The 23945-nt window shown below is 47.0% G+C and overlaps 1 protein-coding gene across 1 annotated transcript in view; it reads left to right on the top strand.

Annotated features, from left to right (window-relative positions):
- The window catches only part of Nploc4 (NPL4 homolog, ubiquitin recognition factor), a 69326-nt gene that overhangs the window by 20967 nt on the left and 24414 nt on the right, over positions 1-23945 (top strand). The window contains exons 5-12 of the mRNA XM_048366766.1: positions 3189-3237; positions 5305-5399; positions 7285-7408; positions 8551-8730; positions 11091-11177; positions 12091-12162; positions 12389-12515; positions 19590-19750. Coding sequence (XP_048222723.1) covers positions 3189-3237; positions 5305-5399; positions 7285-7408; positions 8551-8730; positions 11091-11177; positions 12091-12162; positions 12389-12515; positions 19590-19750 — 895 coding nt within the window. The remainder of the gene's footprint in view (positions 1-3188; positions 3238-5304; positions 5400-7284; positions 7409-8550; positions 8731-11090; positions 11178-12090; positions 12163-12388; positions 12516-19589; positions 19751-23945) is intronic.

The following is a 23945-nucleotide window of genomic DNA, read 5'->3' as shown; positions in this document are numbered from 1 at the left end:
TAAAATTTTGTTTTGTTTTGTTTTTTGGCAGTTCTGGGGCTTGAACTTAGGGCCTGAGCACTGTCCCTGGCTTCTTTTTGCTCAAGGCTAGAACTGTACCTCTTGAGCCACAGCGCCACTTCCCGCTTTTTCTCTATATGTGGTGCTGAGGAATTGAACCCAGGGCTTCATACATATATAGGAGGCGAGCACTTTACCACTAGGCCACATTCCCAGCCCCTATTTTTTTAAATTTGAGGCAGGGTATTCATATGTTAACTCAGGCTGATCTTGAACTTTAATTCTCCTTTCTAAACCTCTTGATTGCCAGGGTTGAAGATGTGTACCATGTTACCTGGCTTTAAAACATAAAGGATTTACCATCTGAGTACTATTGCCGGCTACATTGCCACTTTTTTTTTTTTTTTTTTTTGGCCAGTCCTGGGGCTTGAACTCAGGACCTGGACACTGTCCCTGAGTTTCTATTGCTCAAGGCTAGCACTCTCCCACTGAGCCACAGCGCCACTTCTGGCCTTTTCTGTTATGTGGTACTGAGGAATTGAACCCAGGGCTTCACACATGCTAGGCAAGCACTCTACCACTAGGCCACATTCCCAGCCCCACATTTTCACTTTTTTTTTAACCTCCCACATGCTAGGTAAAATAATCTGCCAGTGAGCTATATCCCTTGCTTATGATAGTGTTAAATATGTTCTCTCTTAATAAGTATCAGATGACATGGAAATTTTGAGTCTGATCATTTATTTGTTATTTTATTTTTATGTTTACTTTTTGCCATTCCTGGGGCTTGAACTCAGGCCTGGGCACTCTTCCTGAGCTTCTTTTTTTTTGTTCAGGCTTGAGCCACAGCAACCACCTCCGGAATTTTCTGTGTATGTGGTTCTGAGGAATGGAGCCCATGGTTTATTGCACGCGAGGCAAGCACTCCACCACTAAACCACATTCCCAGCTCCTGACCATATATTTTAATATTGAATTTCATTTCATCTTATTAGTTGGAACTTTAAAATATGTTCCATGTAAAATGTCTTAGTGTGTACACATAGTAAAAGGTGTGAAAGTTGTCCAGCGAAAGTAGGAATCTTACACACAGACTGTACCATGAGATCCTCTGAATTACGTAGCCCTCCAGCCCCCAGGCAGAGAGGGAGCAGTCGAAGGGAATGGTATTTGGGCATCTGTCAGTCTAAGAACATGGTTTGGCTTCTTAGTAACAACAGAATGAACTTGGCATCTTGTACTGATGTGTCCTCTTTAGCTCTCTAGTGAATGTGTCATTTGCAAAAGATGTTGCTCCTTTGAATATCCACTTTTGACCAGGTTTATGTGAAACCCCGGTGCTGGTGCGCATTTATTTTAGGATATTTATAGTTATTTTTAAAGATACCAATTGAATGTGTCTGAATTCATAACCAATGATGCAAAATGATGTAAGCAAAGCTTATCTGTCTCTGTCTGTAGTGGCTGTCTTTTTTTGAAGACGCCTCGTTCTGTAAATGTTGAGCTATTGGGATCCCAGTTGTTGCAGTAGCAACTTGTATGTTTTAGATGGAAGAGCCACACATGTTCAGCTGAAGCTGGCATGGAGTCACTTAGTCTTAGCCGTTAGCTGCCGCTCCCACTTGTATTTCCGCTGCCACTCCCACTTGTATTTCCTCCTAGGGTTCAACACCCCCTTGTAAAACATGTGCATGTGCAGTGTTAATTCTGACCTGTCATCAACAAGAGCTTGCATCCTACATCAGGAGGCATCTCTGTCGTGTTGAAATGCTTTCTTTGCCAGTCCTGGAGCTTGGACTCAGGGCCTGGACACTGACTTGCTTCTTTTTGCCACTTGAGCTACAGCACCACTTCTGGCCTTTTCTGTATATGTAGTGCTGAGGAATGGAACCCAGGGCTTCATGTATTCAAGGCAAGCACTCTACCCCTAGGCCATCTCCCCAGCCCCTTGAAATGCTATACTCAGATCCCCCTAAGAATTCTGATCCTGTTTTGAGTGGGATCTGATTGAGCCTTGGAGGGACTGCCGTTTGACCTTTCCACTATCTTCACCACTCTCCTCACACGAATAAGCAGGTCTCTTTATTGTACAGGCTAATGTTCTTTTCTGTAACTGAAAATGTCCAGCATCTTTAGGGCCAAGCATCCTCCTGAGTGTGCGCAAAGTAGGCGTATTCCAAACATGGGTGGTTCATACACTATTCTGTGGTTTTGCCACATCTATGTGTTACTGGTTTTCTTATTAATTCCTCTCCCTCCAGCCCAATTCCAGGGTTTGGACTTCGTGTATCACACTTTCTCTTGATTTGCTCCCTCCAGCCTTTGGTTAGTTAATTGGAGATGGACTTTTTTGCCTGGAGTAGCTTTAGACCTCAATGTTTCTGCTACCATCCTCCACAGTAATTTGGTATTACAAGTGTGAACTGCTGGCTATTAACATTATTTATTTAAACGGACTTGAGATCTGTCTTTTGTTTTTGTTGTTGGAGGCTGAACGCAGGGCCTTATGCATCTTAAGTATTGCTTTTATTTTTTGTGTCATCCTAGGCAACTAACAACCTTGAACTCTAAGCACAGTACATCCTTGTCATATCAGAACTGGGGAGACTGAGGCAGAATTCCAAGTTTGAAGGAACCTGGACTACATGCAGGGACTGTGAAGAGTGTAAGGGGAAATTAGATAAATGAAGCCCTAGGTTTGATTCCTCAGCACCACATATATAGAAAAAGCCAGAAGTGGTGCTGTGGCTCAAGAGGTAGAGTGCTAGCCTTGAGCAAAAAGAAGCCAGGGACAGTGCTCAGGCCCTGAGTTCAAGCCCCGGGACTGGCAAAAAAAAAAAAATACAGGGCTGGGGATATGGCCTAGTGGCAAGAGTGCTCGCCTTGTATACATGAGGCCCTGGGTTCAATTCCCCAGCACTACATATACAGAAAACAGCCAGAAGTCGCGTTGTGGCTCAAGTGGCAGAGTGCTAGCCTTGAGCGGGAAGAAGCCAGGGACAGTGCTCAGGCCCTGAGTTCAAGCCCCAGGACTGGCTAAAAAAAAAAAAGAATAAAAAAAAATACATTAGTAGAGAAATACTGTATTAAAGAATAATTTACTTTTAAATGTTCAAACACTTGGGAGACACCAACACAAAAATAGCCTAAGTTTTGCTGTGCCTTTCTTCTGCTTGTCCTCTCTCCAGATGCCGACATGGCCCCTTGGGAAAGTGTGTGCACTGTGTTCCGCTGGAGGTGAGTTTCCTACGGGAGCCCTGCCCACTCGGGATGGTTGGCTGCTGACTTCCTGAGCTCCTGAACTGGAGTATGGAGAATCGAACTGATGTGTTGATTGCCTTGGTCCTGGGCCTTGCATCCCCACTTGTGCAAATAGCACCAAGGCTGGGTGAGCCTTTGTGGGAGCGGCCTTGTGGGTGGAGTATGAGTGGCTAAAGCCTTCTTGGTGAAGGGCAGTGTGGTGTACTGTGTGCTCCTTGCATAACACTTTCAAAAGGTGACACAGCGGTGTCATGATGGTCATTGTTTTGATTGGACCCTGTGATTTGTCTTGATAAGAGTTATTAGCTAGTAACGGGGCTGGCAAGCAAGGCCAACCTGATTTTCCTCAGGCAGCTTTTGAACCTTGACCTTAACCTTGTGGGTTTTCTTTTCCTGTACTGGGGTTTTAACTCAGGACCCCTTCCTTGGTTGGCACTCTACCGCTTGAGCCATGATGCTTCCAGGTGACCGTTTTTTGTGTGCCAGTGATGGGGCTTGAATGTAGGGCCTGGTGTTCTCATTTGACATAATTTTTTTTTTAAACCAGTCCTGGAGCTTGAACTCAGGGCCTGGGTACTGTCCCTGAGTTTGTTTTTGCTCAAAGCTAGCACTCTACCACTTGAGCCACAGCGCCACTTCTGGCTGTTTTCTGTATATGTGGTGCTGAGGAATCAAACCCAGGACTTCATGCATGCAAGGCAAACACTCTACTGCCAAGCCACATTTCCAGCCCCATACTTTTTTTGGTTTGTTGGGGGGCGGTGTAGAAATTAGAGCCTGTGTGCTGTCCCTGAGCTTTTGTGCTCAAGGCTAGTGCTCTACCACTTTGAGCCAAAAGTCTGTTTCTAGCTTTGTGGTAGCTAATTGAAAGTAAGAGTCTCAGCTGGGCTCCAATGGCTTACCCCTGTAATCCTAGGTACTTAATTAAGAGATTGAGATCTGAGGATCATGGATCAAAGCCAGCCTGGACAGGAAAATCTGTGAGACTCTTTTTTTTTTTGCCAGTCCTGGGCTTGGACTCAGGGCCTGAGCACTGTCCCTGGCTTCTTTTTGCTCAAGGCTAGCACTCTGCCACTTGAGCCACAGCGCCACTTCTGGCCGTTTTCTATATATGTGGTGCTGGGGAATCGAACTCAGGGCTTCATGTATGCGAGGCAAGCACTCTTGCCACTAGGCCATATTCCCAGCCCCATCTGTGAGACTCTTACCTTCAATTAACCACCAGAAAACTGGAAGTGGCACTGTGGCTCAAAGTAGTAGAGAGCTAGCCTTGTGCTGAAGAGCTCAGGGACAGTGCTCGGGGGAGTTCAAGCCCCACAACTAACAAACAGAAAAAGTGTCTCAAAGACTTTGCTGCAGATCTCAGCTTCCTGAGTAGCTAGGATTATAGGCAGGAACCACCACTACCTAGTTTACATGACTTTCTTGCTCATGGCTGGCACTCTGTCACTTGACCAATGCCTCCAATGTGGTGTTTTGCTGGCTAATTGGAGATGGAATCTTGCAGACTTTTCTGCCTAGGCTTGTTTTGAACTACACTACTCTAGGTGACAGCCTCCTAAGTAGCTAGGATTACTGTCATGAGGTCCTTGGCATCTGACCTACCCTGGTTTTTGCTGGTTATTCTGGAGATGGCGTCTTGAGGCTTTTTTTTTCCTGGCCTGGCTTCAAGCTTAGTCTTCTCATCTAAGCTTCCTGAGTAACTAGGATTATAGTTGTAGGCCACCAGTGCCCAGTTCTCTTCACCTCTTAGCTGTATCTCAGCCCTCTTGTAACTTGTTTGTAAAAATTTTCTGGAACTTATTTGGCTTAAAAACATTTTCTATTTAGTAGAGATTCATTTTAGACTTAAAAAGATAACTGGCTCACATAGAAAAGCTTGATTTGGATCTTGAACTAGTGAGGAAGCCACACTGCCTCCCTCCCTGCCCCTGTGGACACTGACTGTGGCTAGCTCACCTGCTCCCTTGCGTAGCAGGATCCTTCTGCCTCCCGTGCCCTGGCCAGCTTATGACTGCTCACTTCCTGTGTGTGTTTTGGCAGCCGTTCGATGAAGACTACCTGAATCACTTGGAGCCTCCTGTGAAGCATATGTCCTTTCATGCCTACATCCGTAAGCTGACTGGAGGGGCTGACAAGTAAGCAGCTACTGTGGCTCTGGCATAAGCAAGGTTCCTTTAGCATATTGGAATGGTTACAGCTACTGGGCATGGGAATGGCGAAGGGAAAATTAACAGTGTACAAAGCCTTGGCATCTTGGATCCTAGGAGTTTTTGCTGGTACTTGTGTTTGAATTCAGGGCCTTGCACTTGCTAGGCAGGTCTGCTCTGTATTTTAGAAACCTTGGGGAGAGTCTGTGGCAGACACTGTGTCACAACCAGAGTGCTGAGAGAACCGCACAGATTGCCCAGCCGGGGAGACGCCACTGGCCTTCTCTCCTATGCCGCACCTGAAGTTAGTGTGCATGGCGGCGGCCTGCCCTGTGCTGGCGTCTTTCGTTTTCCGCTCATTGGTAGTCTCAGCTTGCCCACTTTGGCTACTGGACCTTTGCCCAGTGATCTGCCTCTTCAGCCTTAGTTTCAAAGCTGTAGTAGAAGCTGAAGCTGTATTGTTGTAACTTGTAACCACAGTGGTAGTGGTTCACAAACTTGGTGAGGCAGACATAGCAGTAGCCTTCCTTCAGCTTCTGAGTGAATTCAGGAAGTAGCTAGCAGTAGTGAATATTTTGGTTTCTTTTCTTTTTTTCTCCCCCAGTTCTGGGGCTTGAACTCAGGGCCTGAGCACTGTCCCTGGCTTCCTTTTGCTCAAAGCTAGCTAGCATTCTACCACTGAGCCACAGCGCCGCTTCTGGCTTTTTCTGTTTTCGTGGTACTGAGGGCTTGAACCCAGGGCTTCGTGCATGCGAGACAAGCACTCTACGGCTAAGCCACATTTCCAGCCCCCTTTCCAGACATATCGAAGTGACTTTTTTTTGTGGTATTTGGGGAATTCAGCTCAAAGCATTGCACTTTCTGGGCAGGCACTGTGTGATTGGAGCCACACCTCTAAGCCCTGAAGTTATTTTTTAAACAGTGTTAGAACAGAAGAAAAAACCCAGCAGAAGCCCATTGCTGGCTTTACGTAGGGAAGCAATGGAGCTCTCTGGTGTAGGGAGTGTATGAGGACTACTGCATGAGAGGAGCCTGGTCAGTCTCTTTTCAGTCTGGGTCATAGAATACTCTCTGCGGGCGTTACTGGCATGTACGGAGACAGAAGCATGGCTGCTCAGGTGCTGAGGCACCAGTGTGCCTGTGGCTCGTTGAGAAAGAGTTGTAAGTACCAGCTGATGCAATGCTAATTACATAGTTAGCATGTGCGCACGCCTATGTGTGTGGTGAAACATGAACACCCGATACATTTCATTTCTACTTGAAAAATAAATAAAACATCAAAATCATCACATTGTGTAAAACTAGGCACATAAAATTTTTGTCCATCACATCTCAAGAAAGCAGAAAGGAAACAAAATACAGAAGAATATAGGAATTATTAAACCATTCTTGAAGGGAGAAAACTTAACACCTGCACAAGTTCCTTCAAGTTCAGAGCCGGATCCAGGTTTCTCACTGACAGTCTTCAAATAGTGATTTTACATTACCTAAAAGTATAGAGAAGGAAGCTATTGCTCTTACATTTTCTATAAAAAGAATGTTTTAGAAATTATGAATGCTGAGCTCACAGTGTTAGAGTTATTAAAAAGGGATGAGGCTTCCTTTTGGTGGACAAGTTAGATCAGTACATTTCCAGCTGTGCCCATGGATGTTAGGGTAGGGGCTTGGGTCTAAAAACCATGCTTCTATAGGGTTGAGCCTCAGTAGAAGATGAGGCTGTCTTATAGGACTTCCTGGACTTACCGCTAGGGTAGTTTTCGTACCTTCCCTGGAAAGCTGCCCTGGAGGAGGTTACCTTGTTCCAGTGCCCTTCTAGTCTCCAGCCTGACTCCTCACCATCGTCACAGTGACTCCGTTGTTTCTCTTCCAACAGGGGGAAGTTTGTTGCCCTGGAGAATATCAGCTGTAAGATTAAGTCGGGCTGCGAGGGACATCTCCCATGGCCCAATGGCATTTGCACCAAGTGCCAACCCAGTGCCATCACACTGAACAGACAGGTGAGATGTTCCTGAGGGTTTTTGTGTTTTTTTTTTTTGCCAGTCACCAGGGCCTGAGCACTGTCCTTGGCTTCTTTTTGCTCAACGCTAGCATTTTACCAGGTGAGCCACAGCGCCACTTGTGGCTTTTTCTTTGTTTTGTTTTTGCCAGTCCTTGGCCTTGGACTCAGGGCCTGAGCACTGTCCTTGGCTTCTTTTTGCTCAAGGCTAGCACTCTGCCACTTGAGCCACAGCACCACTTCTGGCCATTTCCTATATATGCGGTGCTGCGGAATTGAACCCAGGGCTTCATGTATACAAGGCGAGCACTCTACTACTAGGCCATATTCCCAGTCCCAAATTTTGTGGGGGGAGGGGGCGGGGGCAGTCCTGGGCTTGGACTCGTGGCCTGAGCACTGTCCCTGGCTTCTTTTTGCTCAAGGCTAGCACTCTGCCACTTGAGCCACAGCGCCACTTCTGGCCATTTCCTATATATGTGGTGCTGGGGAATTGAAGCCCAGGACTTCATGTATACAAGGCAATCACTCTGCCACTAGGCCATATTCCCAGCCCCACTTCTGGCTTTTTCCTACATATGTGGTACTGAGGAATCAAACCCAGGGCTTGATGTGTGTGAGGCAAGCACTCTACCACTAGGCCACATTCCCAGCCCTCTGAGTTTTTTTGGCTGAAAAATGTTTTGTTATTTAGTATGGGCTTGTACTTGTGTGTGTATACTTGACAAGTGCTCTTTCTTGAGTGATTTCCCCCAGGCTGTTGGCTCTATTTTTTTTTTTTTAAAGAGGATAAAAGCTGGGCATGAGTGGTTCACAACTGTAATCCTAGCTATTCCGGAAGCTGAGATCTGAGTATCATGGCTCAATGCCAGCCCAGGAATGTCTGAGACTCTTTTTATCTTCATTTTATCACAGAAAAGGCCAGAAATGGTGCTGTGACACAAGTGGTAGAAAGAACACTACCTTTGAGCAGAAAGACCTCAGGAACAGCACCCAGGCCCAGAGTTCAAGCCTCAGGACCGGCCTAAAATCCCGTTTTGGAGTTGATAAAGAAGAGACTAGATAGTAGATATTTTGGCATGGTTTGGTGTAGAAAAGCAGATTGGATTCAATGTCTTCCTTTAGTCCACTGTTGTTAATTTACAGAAATACAGACATGTTGACAATATCATGTTTGAGAATCACACGGTTGCTGACCGCTTCCTTGACTTCTGGAGAAAGACGGGGCACCAGCACTTCGGGTACCTGTATGGACGGTACACGGAGCACAAGGACATTCCCCTGGGCATCAGGGCGGAAGTGGCTGCGATTTATGAACCTCCTCAGGTATGCGAGCGCAGGGCAGGGCTTGTCATTTACACATGATGCACATGTCTGCTGTTGTTTGAAGGCTGTGTAAGATGAGCTTTTCACTGCTTCACATGTTCTTGTGTATTCTCTCCGTTGCTGTCTATGCAAAGGGCATACACATTTATTGTACTTTTTTTTGTGTGCGGGTTCTGCGGTTTGAACTTGGGGCCTGGGTGCTGTCACTGAGCTTTTTTTGCTCAAGGCTAGCACTTTACCAACTAGAGAGCCACAGTTCTTCTTCTAGTTTTTTGGTGGTTAATATGAGGTGAGAGTCTCACAGACTTTCTTCCCTGAGTTGGCTTTGAAATGTGATCAGCATACTGCGTAGCTAGGATTACACGCATGAGCCCCTGTACCTGGCTCTCATATTTATTTTCTCAATACTGTATGGTTGTGTTTCCTAAGAGTAGAAATATTCTCTGGCATAATTCATAAGTGTAGTGAGTTGCTGGTGCCAGCACAGTGGGAAGCTGCTGTTAGCTCTTTGCTGTGGTTCTGCCTCTTCCATCCTGCAGCAGGCAGGAGTGACAGGACTTGTAGGGCATGACTCATCTAGACGTCTTCAGAACCTCAGAGCAGGGGCTGGGAATATGGCCTAGTGGCAAGAGTGCTTGCCTCGTTCGTATACATGAAGCCCTGGGTTCGATTCCCCAGCACCACATGTACAGAAAACGGCCAGAAGTGGTGCTGTGGCTCAAGTGGCAGAGTGCTAGCCGTGAGCAAAAAGAAGCCAGGGACAGTGCTCGGGCCCTGAGTCTAAGCCCCAGGACTAGCCAATAAACCCAAAACAGAATGCTCAGAGCAGGGCCAGTGAGGTGGCTCAGGCCTGTAACCTTAGCTGTACTCACAAGGCAGGGGTTGGTTTAAAGCCAGTCCGGCAAAACGTTAGTGAGAACCCATCTCAGCAAACAAGCTGGGCCTGATCATATACTTCTACAATGCTGTTGAGGGAGCTAAGGCAAGAGGATTTTTAGTTTGAAGCCTGCCTGGACTACAAACAGAGTCAGTTTAAAACAACAAAAAAAGGCCAGGTGTTGGTGGCTCACCTCTGTAATCCTAGCTACTCAGGAGCCTGAGATCTGAGGATCGTGGCCCAAAGCCAGCTGCAATTAACCACCAGAAAACTGGAAGTGAAGCCGAAAAAAAAGCTCAAGTAATTCAGTGCTCAGGTCTTGAGTTCAAGTCCTATGACCGAAAAAGAGAAGAGAGGAAAGGCAAGGGAGGGGTGGGAAGGAAAAAGAGATGAAGAATACAGTTGGGCATTGGTGTCTCATGTCTGTAATTCTAGCTACACAGGAGGCTGGGATCTATGGATCGCAGCTCAAAGCCAGCCTGGCAAGAAAAGTCTCTGTGAGACTCATCTCCAGTTAACCACACAAAACCAGAAGTGGCTCCGTGGCTCAAGTGGTAGAGTGCTCCCCTCGAGCACAAAGAGGCTTGGGGTTTGGGAATGTGGCTTAGTGGCACTGTGGTGCAAATGGTGCAGTCCTAGCCTTGGGGAAAAGGAGCTCAGGAACAGTGTTCAAGCCCCAGGACTGGGGAGAAGAAAGCCCTGAGTTCAAGCCCCACGACTGACCAAAAAATAAAAATACATAATTGAAACAGCAATCAGCCTGCTGACTCCCATCAGGGTCATTGGAGGCTTGAGCATGTGGGTGGACGAGAGTCTGAATTGAGACTGTTGACTTCTAATGACCTCCTGTTCATCCTTCCTTAGCCCCTGATGCCACTTGTTTTTGAACAAGTGTCTTCCTCTGATTAAGCCTGAGTTGGAGATTTGACCTGTCTCCTAGGGGGGGTGGTGTTCTCTATGTGAGTGACACCCAGCAGAAGAGAAAATGGTTTGCTGTTTTGTCAGAATTGGACTTAATATACAATGCTATGCCTCATGAATGTAACTCAAGTTTGGAACACCTGTGCTGGAGTTTCTGCTTGGAGTGTTCCTTATTCACAATCCACAGCCGCCCTTGGTCCAATGCCCCAGCTGAGCACTGTGCCTCTTGGTGAGCCCGCTTCAGTCTGCGGTGCCTCTTCATTAGTTCTGGCTGTGTCCCCAAGCATCAACCCTGCAGCTGCCACCCACGTGTAGAGTTCACTTTCCATCGAAGGAAACCTTGGGATGCACAGTGGATAGCTGTGCTTTGACCTGAAGAGCTACACCCACACCCAGCCTGAAGCCAGGGAGGGAAAGCCTGGTGTGAGCCTGCGTATGGTTAGCCAGTGCCAGGCAGGGAGGAGGCCACTAGGCTTGCATCACTGAGTAGTGGTGGAGGGAGTGGAGTCCTGCCTGTCCCAGCCCTGCCCTCTGACTTTCTTCTCCCTTTGATTTCCCACAGATTGGCACACAGAATAGCCTGGAGCTTCTTGAAGATCCAAAAGCTGAGGTGGTAGATGAGATCGCTGCCAAACTTGGCCTGAGGAAGGTATAGGGCCTCTGTCAGCCATGTGGCCTTGGGGGGATCTGGGCTCTGTTGCTGGGGCCCGCGGCTCTGGGGGAAGTGCATAAGTCAGGCAGAGGCCTGGCCCTTGTGCTCTTTGGGTGCTGATAGCTTTTATGATCCTTTGACTCAGTGAGGTGGGAATATTTCCTTAAGTCTAAACCCACTGCTATGCAGGAGCTTCAAACCTGTACTCCTAGTTCTTGAGAGGATGAGGTAGAAGGGTGGAGGCCAGGTGTTCAAGCCCAGCCTGTGCCACATTATGTGATCCCATCTCGTAAAGCCAAAACTAAACCAAAATAAATAAACAGAATGCATCGCCTCAGAGCAGTAGTCACAGCCTCCACCGCAGTGCCTGCCAGCCACGGCTGCTGACGCTGGCCGGAACATGCAGGCGTGCCTCTGTGGGCGCGCTCACCTCTTCCTCCGCATCGTCCTTCAACCTCCTGTTTATACGTGCTAGCCTCAGAGCTCAGAGTAACCTGCCTCTGCTTTCCTAGCTAGTGCTGGGATTATAGGGATGTGCCCAAATACCCAGCCATGTAGGAAACTCAACGTTTGCGGGGTCGTCTGTCTCTGACATTGGAACATAAACTCTCCCTTGCCACATCTGGCTAGTTTCCTGCCCACCACAGTGCTGGGTACAGCTGGTGCTGAGCGGAGCCCTTGGTAATGGATCAGTAAGTCCTGTATTTATTTGTCTGGCCCAGCAGCACCAGAAGGTGCTGTTAGTTTTGCCCAGTGGGTTTTGAAGCACTGGTGTGCCTGGTAGCTGAGGAACTGCTCGCTCTTCACCTGCTTCCTAACTAAGAGCAGGCTTTGGAGACCCTGCTCAAGCTTCCTGTATCAGTGTGTTCTAGGGGAACTATTTAAAACATACTTTCTTTTTTTCATTAAGGTTGGCTGGATATTCACAGACCTCATCTCAGAAGATACCCGAAAGGGTACAGTCCGTTATAGTCGAAATAAGGTGAGTTGGCGGCTGGCGTGGCCTCGTGGCAGGGAAGTCCCTTCGCCTTCACAGACCCGTGGAGTGGGTGGCTTTTAGACGAGGCACTGTAATGCTAGGCCTCCCAAGTATTTGTGTCAGTGTAGACTTGGAGAGCTTGGAATTTAGCTTTTAATACTTTCCAAAGAATAAACGGTTTGTTTTGACATGCTGCTGTGAAGTTTATGTGCCCTTTCTCTTGTTTTAGGACACTTACTTTCTAAGTTCAGAAGAATGCATAACTGCAGGAGACTTCCAGAACAAGCACCCCAACATCTGTCGGCTTTCTCCTGATGGGCATTTTGGATCCAAGTTTGTCACTACAGTAGCCACAGGTATAAATGCGGACAGAACAGAAAAATGTTGTATACACTGCTTCCCTGGTAATGATTTGCATTCCTTCCCAGCATTTTTCTTTCTTTTGTGATAGTAGTGGGCTTTGAACTGAGGGCTTTGTACTTGGTAAGCACATTTTCTACACTTGAGGTCCATCCCTAGTCTTTTTTTTCCCTTTAGTTCTTCTGGGGCTGTGGCCTCATGCTTTCTGCATGGGCCTAGCCTCAGACTGTAGTCTTCCTGTCTAACCTTCTGATATAGCTGGGACCATAGGTATACAGTTCCACACAAAGCTTCTTCGTTGAGATAGAGTCTCAACAACTTTTTGCCTGGGCTGATCTTTTTTTTTGGCCAGTCCTGGGGCTTGGACTCAGGGCCTGAGCACTGTCCCTGGCTTCTTTTTGCTCAAGGCTAGCACTCTGCCACTTGAGCCACAGCGCCACTTCTGGCCGTTTTCTGTATATGTGGTGCTGGGGAATTGAACCCAGGGCCTCATGTATAGGAGGCAAGCACTCTTGCCACTAGGCCATATCCCCAGCCCAGCTTGGGCTGATCTTGAACTGCAGTGTTCTCTTTAGCTGCCTGCCTGCTTGCCTGCCTGCCTGCCTCTCCCCCCCCCCCCCCCTTCCTTCCTTTGCTGTCCCTGAAGCTTTTTGCTCAAGGCTAGTGCTATACCACTTGAGCCACTGGGCCACTTGGGTTTATTTTGAGTAGAGCTTATTGGAGACAAGACTCTCAGGACTATCTGTGCTGGCATTGAACCAGGATCCTCAGATATCAGCTTCCTGAGTAGCTAGGATTACAGATTAAGCCTCATCCCCAGCCCTGTTTTCTTTTCTGTTCCCTCTCTCCTTTTTTCTTTTTCTTTTTTTGGCCAGTTCTGGGGCTTGAATTCAGGGCCTGGGCACTCTGTTCTCAAGGCTAGCACTCTACCACTTGAGCCATAGCACCACTTCCGGACTTTTCTGTTTATGTAGTACTGAGGAATTGAACCCATGGTTTCATGCATGCTAGGCAAGCACTCTATTTCTAAGCCACATTCCCAGCCCTTTTCCTTCCCTTCCCCTTCCCCTTCCTTTTTCCCTTTCCCTTTCCTCTCCCCTCCCTTCCCTTCCCCTCCCCTCCCCTCCCCTTTACTCTTTTCTTTTTTTCTCTTTTTTTTTAAAAAAATAATGCCAGTTTTTCTTGATTTTTTTTTTGTTTTGTTTGTTTGCCAGTCCTGGGCCTTGGACTCAGGGCCTGAGCACTGTCCCTGGCTTCCTTTTGCTCAAGGCTAGCACTCTGCCACTTGAGCCACAGCGCCACTTCTGGCTGGGGAATCGAACCCAGGGCTTCATGTATACGAGGCAGACACTTTTGCCACTAGGCCATATTCCCAGCCCCAGTTTTTATTATTTCTCATTAAGAGTGTTTTTTTGTTTTGTTTTGTATTCAGCACTTTCTTTTTTTTTAATTCTTTTAAAAATTTTTGTTATTAGTTAAATTTTGTTGACAAGGTGGTGTGCAAAAGGGGTACAGTTACATAATAGGGCAGTTATCTCTGTCTTTCTGTCTCCTTATTCGTTTGTTTAAGCTTATATTACTTTACAGAGGGGGATTCATTGCTGTTGCTTCACATGTGGGTGTTTTTACCAAGGATTGAACTCAAGGCCTCACATTCTTGCTCAGTTTTCGTTTTCAGATTTATTTTATTTTTGATTTTTAAAAATTATTATAAAGCTTATATACAGAAGGGTTACAGTGCCTAAGTTAGGTAAAGAGTATGAGTCTTTTTGGACTATGTTACTTCTCCACTTTTCCCCTACCTATCTCCACATAAAAGTTGTAAAGTTCATTTTAAACTTAGTGTCTGGTGAGTACCATTGCTGCATTGGTTTACCTTTTGTCACTTATTTCTGTACCTCCCCCTCCACTCCCAAAGACATATAAATGAACAAGCAATGGAAAACAAATTGCTCATCTTTCTTGTTCATAGTTGGCACTCTATCACTTGAGCCATGCCTACATTCCAGTAGTTTGTTGATTAAATTAAGGTGAAGTCTTGAGTAGTTTTCTTCCTGGCCTGGCTTCAAACCACAATCCTCTGATCTCAGCCTCCTAAGTAGCATTACAGGTGTAAGCTAGGGACCTTCTTTGTAGAGTGAATTTGCTTCTTTGAGAATGATAGAAGATGGCAGCATCTTTCCTATGTTTTTGTGTTGATAATGAAACCTGTAAAGCTTTACTCCTGTGAATTAGTTGTCAGACTTATTTTCCTAAATTGTGTTGGAGTCTGGTGCTGAAGGTTGTGGTTTTGGCTAGGATTGAAGAAATAGGGTCCACAGGCTAATGGGAAAGAAGTCACAGTAGGACAGTAGAGACGCCAGGGAAATGGGTGCTGGGCTCCTTAAAGTGAACAGAGAGATTGTGCTTGACTCATAGCTCTCCCTCCTGCCCCACACCGTGCTTGCGGAAGGGAGAGGACATGTTAAGTCCCCATTACCAGCACGGAGGCCTGCCTCCCACGACCCAGCATTCGGGCCAGCACTCAGGAGACAGTGGCTCTGAATTCAGGATGAAACTTGGGGTTTGGTGGTGTAGGCTGCTAGTTTTCATGCCTGTCAGATTCCACCTTCTTTTCTGGGATGTTTTGACACACACTACAGATGTGGAAGTCTTATGATGCATTAGTCTGCCTACAAGGAGAACAAAGACGCAGGGTAATAATACTTAACTGTGATACAGGGGACACAGTGACAAAGACGGTTGATGCTTAACGTCGTTAGGACTCAGATGGCATAGAACAGATCTCAGGTGAGGGGGCTTCTGTATGGTCCTTCAGACTGCCATGCTGGCCAGCAGGGCCGTGGTCTCCCAAGATGCTCCATGGTGGTCTCGCTAGCTAAGGAAAGCCAAGACGCCCCCCCCCCCCCGCCTTAGCTCACACGCTAATCACTCCTCAAAAACCAAGTGGAGGTTGAGACGGTGTAGATGTTTTCAGGTTTGTTTATGAAATAGGATTGATTCTAAGATCGTCATAGGGTTGTATTTGCTTATTCCTGTGGGGTACGGAATGATTCTTGTGTGGAGCGCCACTGTACCTGGCAGGACCTGCTATCTTCAACTCCCCAAGCGTATGAAAATTGTCAGTGCCCTGCCAGTGAGACAGCAGAAATACCCTCAGCCTCTTCTAGAACGTCTTTCACTGAGAATGACTGTTCTGGGCGCCTATGAGCTTCCATGGTAACCCAGCCCTTTTAATTACTGTTTCTATGGGGAAATTGTCCCATGGGCCAAAAGAACTGGCACATTTAAAAATTATAAATAGTTTCTAGCTTGGGGCTTGCCACTTTCAATTATTGAGTCATACCTCTTGTTGAGAGTTTAGAAATCATATGCATTGTCCTTGAAGTTTTTACCTCCAAAAATGGCACTTACAGGAAGGATATCAAACTATTGAGGCAGTGACTAACTTCTTTTTAGTCCTTATTTGTTGCAACTGGGGATGGAACCCAGGACCTACCACATGCTAGGCAAGTGCTCTACCCCAGCTCTATTAACCCCATCTACTACAAGTTCTTGATTCATTGTCCTTTTGCATCTGGATGCTTGTTTCTTATCATCTTCTCCAGCTGCAGAATGATGATCCATTATGATGTAGAGCCTAAACTGAGGGGCAGCTTTTGTAACTATTTGTCCTGTGTTAGCGTCCCTAGCCAGGGAACAAGTGGGGATCTGGGAGGTGCTAGGAAGTGCACTTGCTACAGGCCCATTCCTGAACCCCTTGATAGAGTGGAAAGCTGTACAGCTGTGTGTTTTCAGGCTCCTTCCATGAGCCCGCTCCCTTGCCGCCCTTGCACACTCCTCTGGTGTGGTTGTGTGTGACGACTTGCCTGAGTGAACCAGAGGGAGTCAGGAAGGCTATTGCATCGCGGAGATGGCTCCTGGGCTGTGAACGTGACTTTCTGAGGATCTCTTTCAGAGCCAGACATACACCTCAAATTCAGCAGCAGCTCCATTCGTCTTCTCAGTGCCCGTTTCTAGCCCCTGAAGTCTACCTCTGTGTGTGTGCTCCGTGTGAGAAGTTAGGTAGGTAGTTTTCCCAGTGGCCTTGGCATCTCAGTCTCTGTGTGTGGCTCTCTCTACAAGGTTAAATAAGTTCCAGAGCACAGGGCATTGTCCCTGCTCTACAGGGGGAGGGACATTCCCACTTCTGTCTTGGTGAAATACCTTTGGAGACTACCATGAGGATTGATGTTGTTTGACTGACTGGTTGGCAGTACTTGGGGTTGAACTCAAGGTCTGGAGTTTGCTAGGCAGGTTCTCTATCACTTGTTCTCTGCCAGTTAGTTCCTTGTGGGTTTTTTTCCCTTTTTTTATTAACTTAAGATTAGGTATTAGGATCTCATTGTTGGTTTTTCACATGCTTACAGTGTTCTTCTAGGGGTTATTTGTGGGGTTTTTTTTAATGCCATCTTGGGGCTTGAACCTCAAGGTCTGAGGGCTGTCTCTGAGCTTTTGTGCTAAAGGTTAGTCTTCTACCACTTGAGCCACAGCTCTGCTTCTAGTTTTTTTTGGTGGTTAATTGTAGATAAGAGTCTTATGTACTTTCCTGCCTGGGCTGGCTGTGAATTACTATCCTCAGATATTAGCTTCCAGAGTAGCTAGGATTACAGGTGTGAGCCAGCAGTGCCTAGCCTTGTGTACTTACATTAGTTGATTAATTAATTGTGTGTAGTTATTCTTGAGGTAGTCTGACTTTATGCAGGGGATGGCCATTTATTTGTGCGTCACCCTACCCCCAGCAGTGGTATCTGCCCTGTAGCTGAGATAGATGAGTGAGCCACTGTGCCTAGCCACTGAGGCTGAGGTGGAGTCCCACGTTATTATTTAGTTGTGCAAAGGGGCTGCAGTTCCATAAATCAGGTTCTGAGTATGGTGCTTCTTGATCAATATCCCCCCTTCCTTCCTTCATTGAGGGTTTTACAACACTGGTTCCATTTCTCAGAGGTCATGTTTCTCTTTTCACCTGTCAGTACTTCAATGACTGATCTGAAGATGAGTGCAGATTTGTAACTCTGAGGAAATGTCACTGATCATGTGGACCCCTGCACCCCTCGAGCCCTGGGCCTGCACTGTCAGAGCCTGTGAGCTCTCGTGTGGGGCCCTGCACCCCTCGAGCCCTGGCCCTGCACTGTCAGAGCCTGTGAGCTCTCGTGTGGACCCCTGCACCCCTCGAGCCCTGGCCCTGCACTGTCAGAGCCTGTGAGCTCTCATGTGGGGCCCTGCTCATGATAACAAGCATGCTGCACAGCTGAGTCTGGGTGTGTTGCGGTTGTCCTGAGTTAGGACCAGAGAGAAACTGCTAGGTTCAGGAACAGGATGCTTGGAGCTACCAGGATGCAGCTGTTTACAGCCAGCCTCCACTGACCTCCTGCAAAGAGGAGCAGCCTGCTTTGTCCACATCCTCCACCCTTTCTGAATGTGTGGCCATCAAGTAAAGTTTCTCATGTGGGTTTGGAAGCTGGATAGACTGAGTTTCTGTTTCCTGAGCAACAAATGTCTGTTTTTGTCAAACTGAACTAGGGATAATGAGAATTTCTTGTTCTCTAGAGATATAAGAACAGTAAACATTGGGCAGGGAATGTGGTTTAGTGGCAGAGTGCTTGCCTCACATGCATGAAGCCCTGGGTTTCCTCAGCACCACATACACAGAAAAGGCCAGAAGTGGCGCTGTGGCTCAAGAGGTAGAGTGCTAGCCTTGAGCAAAAAGAAGCCAGGGACAGTGCTCAGGCCCCGAGTCCAAGCCCCAGGACTGGCGAACAAAAAACAAGAATAGTGAACACTGGAGTTGTCCTGATAGAGCCCTGATTCTGGAAGCGTGTTTGGCAAAGAAGGAATGCTGGAGGGCAGTGCATTGGCTGTGAGCCTGGGTGAACTCTGAGGAGACCTCATTGTCATTCACAGATCTGAGGTCCTGTCCATACCACCACAGCGTGAGAAGTGGTGCTTGGAGCCCTGACCTGAGGTGGCCACAAAGGTGGTTATTTTTTGGGGTGGTTTTCTTTGTGTGTGTGCCAGTCCTGGGGCTTGAACTGAGGGCCTGAGCACTGTCCTTGGCTTCTTTGTGCTCAAGGCTAGCACTCTACCACTTGAGCCACAGCGCCACTTCTGGCTTTTCCTATATATGTGGTGGTGAGGAATCGAACCCAAGGCTTCATGTATGGAAGGCATGCACTCTACTACTAGGCCACATTCCCAGCCCCCACATAGACTTTTAAATTTTTTTTTTTTTTGCCAGTCAAGGAGCTTGAACTCAAGTCCTGGGCACTGCCCTGAGTTTCTTTTGCTCAAGGCTAGCACTCCACCACCTTAGCCACAGCGCCACTTCTGGCCTTTTCTGTATATGTGGTGCTGAGGAATCGAACCTAGGTCCTCATGCGTGCTAGGCGAGCACTCTGCCTCCAATCCACCTTCCCAGCCCCCATAAGTTTCTTTAAGGTAGGAACTGCTGTATATGATGGCAGTGCTAGGACTGTTTTATTGAAAATATTTTCCAGCCAGGCATGGTATCACACATCTATAATCCCAACACTCAGGAGGCTGAGGCAGGAGGATCCACAAATTCAAGGCCAGCCCAGGCCACATGGCAAGACTTGTCTAAAAAATCCAGCCAACCAACCCAACTGGAGAGTCTGTCTTTCTTATTCATTCCCCTGTACCTGATACCTCCCCTTCGGATGCTGTTCTTGCTCACTTGGATACTGAAGCTCGTGGAACGAAGGGTTTTGTCCTCATATCTTGAAATTGCTAACGACTGGAGGCCATGTACATGATGCACAGCTTTGGAGCATCGGAGCATGTAGCCGTCTAGCTGTCTGGGTTTGGGACTGTGTCACGGGTGGCCCTGTGTTTGGGGTCTGTGACTGGAGATCCAGGCTGTCAGTGTTTGTCCAGGCCTCATTCATGTAGCTGCCAGCCCGGTAACCCAAGACGGACTCCCTAGCATTTGTTTCCATTGGTCAGAAGAGTAAAATGCATAGGTTGGTTCTGAATGTCTTAGTAGATTCTCTTTGAAAGTCTGTCTCTTGCAGGTGGTCCAGACAACCAGGTCCATTTTGAAGGATACCAGGTGTCTAATCAGTGCATGGCACTGGTCCGTGATGAGTGTCTCCTACCGTGCAAGGATGCTCCTGAGCTCGGCTATGCCAAGGAGTCCAGCAGTGAGCAGTACGTGCCTGATGTGTTTTATAAGGTAAAAAAGCAGGGGTACAAAAATTTCATTATGTAAAGGACAGTGTGCACCTGATCTGGACTCCTCCGATGCTGGTGATTCTGGACTAGTACTAGTCAGTCATTGTGTTTAGGGGTCCTGCTTGTTGATTGAGGTGCCTGCCACATTTCTTGGTCTTGTTATCAGCTACTTAGATATCGGCGGCATGGAGAACAACATGCTCTGAATTTAGATATGTGACATAAATCAGATCGTTGCAAGTAATTTTACTTTTAAATGACAGGTGTATAAGACCCTTCTTAGAATTCTGCGTACCACAAGTACTTTATATATTTACTTATGATTCCTCTCCTTGGGAGATTTTTTTTTGTGCTTGTGTATGTGCTCGTCATGGGGCTTGAAGTCATTGTCCTGGGCACTATACCGGACCTTGTTTTCCCTTAAGGCTAGTGTTCTACCACTGGAGCCACAGTGCCACTTCTAGTTAATTGGATAGAAGAATCGCAGACTTTCCTGCCTGGGCTGACTTCAAGCCACAATTCTTAGATCTCAGCCTCTGAGTAGATAGATTACAGGTGTGAGCCACTGGCGTCCAGCTATCCTCTGTTCATTTTATTTCAATCTTCTTTTTCTCTGTATGTTCCTATTTTGTCTTCAGGTTCATTATTAATCTTCTAGACTATTACCGATTTCAGACATAATTATTTCATTGCTAGAAGTTTCCCCTCTCCTCTCTTCCCCTCCCTTTTCTGGTCTACCAGTACTGGGGGTTGAACTCAGGTCCTTCCCTTTCCTCTTCCCCTTACCCTTCCCTTTCCCCTTCCCCTTCCCCTTCCCCTTCCCTTTCCCCTTCCCCTTCCCCTTCCCCTTCCCCTTTCTCTTCCCTAGGACTCAAATTCACTGACATGCTTTGCTCCTTGTCTGGCACTCTACCACCCAAGTCATGCTTCCACTTCTGGCTTTTACTGGTTGGAGATAAGAGTCTCAGACTACCTAGACTGACTTGGAGCCTTGATCCTCAGATCTCAGCACCTGGCTTAACATTGTCATTTGTTTGCACTTTTTTTTTTTTGCCAGTCCTAGAGCTTGAACTCCGGGCTTGGGCCCTGTCCCTGAACTGCTTTTGCTAAGGCTACCTACCACTGGGGCCACAGTGCCACTCCCAGCTTTTTCTATGTATGTGGTACTGAGGAATCAAACCCAGGGCTTCATGCATGCAAGGCAAGCTCTCTACCACTAGGCCACGTTCCTAGCCATCTGTCTGCCCATTTTTAACTTGCCTCGGTGGAAATACAGGATGTAGTTACTGACTGTTCTTCTGTTTCTATCAGTCTTCTCTCTCACCTGTTTCATGCAGCAGATTTGCTTAATCTTTCCTCTGAGTATGTATTGGCATTTTTACCTTCTGTGCATCCTTTGGATCCTCATCTTTCCTCGGTGTGAGTCTGTAGTGTGTGCTGCTCCACGGCATTTCTACCAGTGAGGGTCCCTCCTCCTGCAGGGAGCGTGACGGGCGTCTGCTGTTGGCTCTCCTCCACCTGTGGACAACGTCCTCTAGGAATTCTGCAGACACCGCCTTAAGACTTCCTCTGGGCTCAGAAAGGCTATAGGAAATAGAGTGGATCTATCAGAAGGTTCTGGTTTGCTGGATGCTGGGCGCCACTCCCATAATCATAGCTACTCAGGCCGAGTTCACATTTTGATACTGTTAAAATAAGAATAGGTATTATCTTGGGTCTGATTCCTATCTCATAGTGCCTTAATTAGGCTTAAAGGAATCCTGCCCTCTGTGCCTTAAGAGTTTGCTAGTTCCGTGGAGAACAGCATGGTGTTAAAAATCCCTGTGTCTCAAACCCAGTCACTCCAGTCTTTTATGGAAGCCAGAGTGTATGCTGGGCCTTATCTCCTGCCATAATCTCTGCCTAATATTGTAGAAGGGCATCCATCTTCGTGTCATCGGTGCCTCTGGCTGTGGTTTCCTCTGGGCCCTTTCTCCTCTCCATGCCTTGACTTTCTGGACCTGTGGAATCTCCCAAGCCAGCACGCTCTCCTAACTAACTCCCTGTGGGGTAATTAGGCTCACAAAGCGAAGGCTCTCCCAATACCTTCTTGCCCTTCCTAGCCATGTGGATGATCACTTATCTGAGGATTGTTCAGTGAAAGAAAGCACTCTCTTCTTCTTGTTACTTTATGATGTGTTATCTGTCATAATATATCACATGTTAGCCTCTGAGGTTATACCAAATGGAAGAGTCCTTGATGTTCCCAGACTTCCAGGGCTGTGATCTCTCTGGACTTTTAAGTGCTTCACTTAGTTCTGTAATGTTTCCCAGAAGGCTTTGGGTTACTTTGTGAAGGCCTTGCCTTGTCAGGTCATTCTTAGGTACTTCATTTTTCTGTATGCTTCAAGATAGCAGCACTGTAAAAATGAGGCCTTCACCCATTGCTGTTTGGAACAGGTAAGTCTTGCATCAGCAGCTCTGCTGAAGGCTCTGCAGCGAGGTTTCTACACAGCCATTTGACCTAGGCAGGGCGTTAGGTGTTAGGTTTCTTTCTCCAGGTTTGTTTGGCATAGTGGGCTGGCTTTGTTTCCCAGCACTGTTAATGACAGGAATGAGAGTTTTGTTTTGCTTTTCATCTTAAAGGACAAGCTTTTGGATCCCATCTTTAGGTATAGTTTACTGTGAGTTTTTGCCTAATTCTGGGGCTTGAACTAAGGCCCTGGATAAGACTAGCACTCTACCACTTCAGCCAGCTTTTTCTGTGTATGTGGTACTGATGAATTGATCCAGGGCTTCAGCGTACTAGGCAAGCACTCTAGCCATATTCCCAGCACACCCTTCTCCCTTTTTTTTTTTTTTTTTGGCCAGTTCTGGGGCTTGGACTCAGGGCCTGAGCACTGTCCCTGGCTTCTTTTTGCTCAAGGCTAGCACTCTGCCACTTGAGCCACAGCGCCCCTTCTGGCCGTTTTCTATATATGTGGTGCTGGGGAATCGAACCCAGGGCTTCATGTATATGAGGCAAGCGCTCTTGCCACTAGGCCATATCCCCAGCCCCCTTCTTTACCTTTTTAATTGAACTGGGGTTTGAACTCTTAGGGCCTTGTGCTTGTTTGGCTTGCTTGTGATCATGGCTGGTGTTCATCTTTGCTGGGAATGGAGTATTCCTGCCTGTGCTGGCTTTCACTGAGCCTCGATCCTCTGGATCTCAGTGTCCTGAGTACTGAGGATCACATGTGTGAGCCACTGACACAGCCTGGAGTTCACTCTCATTCCCATATGTCATTGTATGCTTCTTGCACTTCAGAATTGTGTTCCCTTTTGTCATGCAATATTGGCATTTCTTTAATTATCTGTTATTTTTATAGTTTTATCTGGCGCTAAGCCATATTCCCAGCCCTGTTTGCAATCTTAAAAAAATGGAAACAAGGGCTGGGAATATGGCCTAGTGGTAAAGTGCTCGACTCTTATACATGAAGCCCTGGGTTTGATTCCCCAGCACCACCTATACAGAAATGGCCAGAAGTGGTGCTGTGGCTCAAGTGGTAGAGTGCTAGCCTCAGCAAAAAGAAGCCAGGGACAGTGCTCAGGCTCTGAGTCCAAGCCCTAGCACTGGCAAATAAATAAATAAAAATTAAAAACAAAAAAAAAATCTCAATTTCAGAAGTTTTCATTTTCATACATGCAAAGAAACTATTTTGTTTTGGCCAGTCCAGAGGCTTGAACTCAGGGCCTGAGCAGTGTGCCTGGCTTCTTTTTGCTCAAGGCTAGCATACTACCTCTTGAGCCACAGTGCCAGTGTATGTGGTGTTGAGGAATCGAACCCAGGGCTTCATGCATACTAGACAAGCACTTCACCACTAAGCCACATTCCCAGCCCACCTTCCCCCCCCCGCCCCCCGCCAGTTGTAGGGCTTGAACTTGGCCTGAGCACTGTCACTGGCTTCTTTTTATTTTTTTGCTCCAGGCTAGCACTCTACCACTTGAGCCACAGCGCCACTTATGGCTTTCTCTATATATGTGGTGCTGAGGAATCAAATCCAGGGCTTCATGTGTATGAGGCAATCACTCTACCACTAGGTCATATTCCCAGCTCCCCCCCCGCCTTTTAAGGAAAAAAAATGTTTCTTTATTATAGCTTGTTAAACTAGATCTTCTTTTCATCTCAAGGATCTAAATTTCTTTGGGTTTTCCATGTAAAATGATTTTTTCTGATT

The sequence above is a fragment of the Perognathus longimembris genome, chromosome 17, assembly GCF_023159225.1.
Source record: "Perognathus longimembris pacificus isolate PPM17 chromosome 17, ASM2315922v1, whole genome shotgun sequence".
In the NCBI taxonomy this organism is placed as follows: Eukaryota; Metazoa; Chordata; class Mammalia; order Rodentia; family Heteromyidae; genus Perognathus; species Perognathus longimembris.
This window is presented reverse-complemented; position numbering and strand designations above follow the sequence as displayed.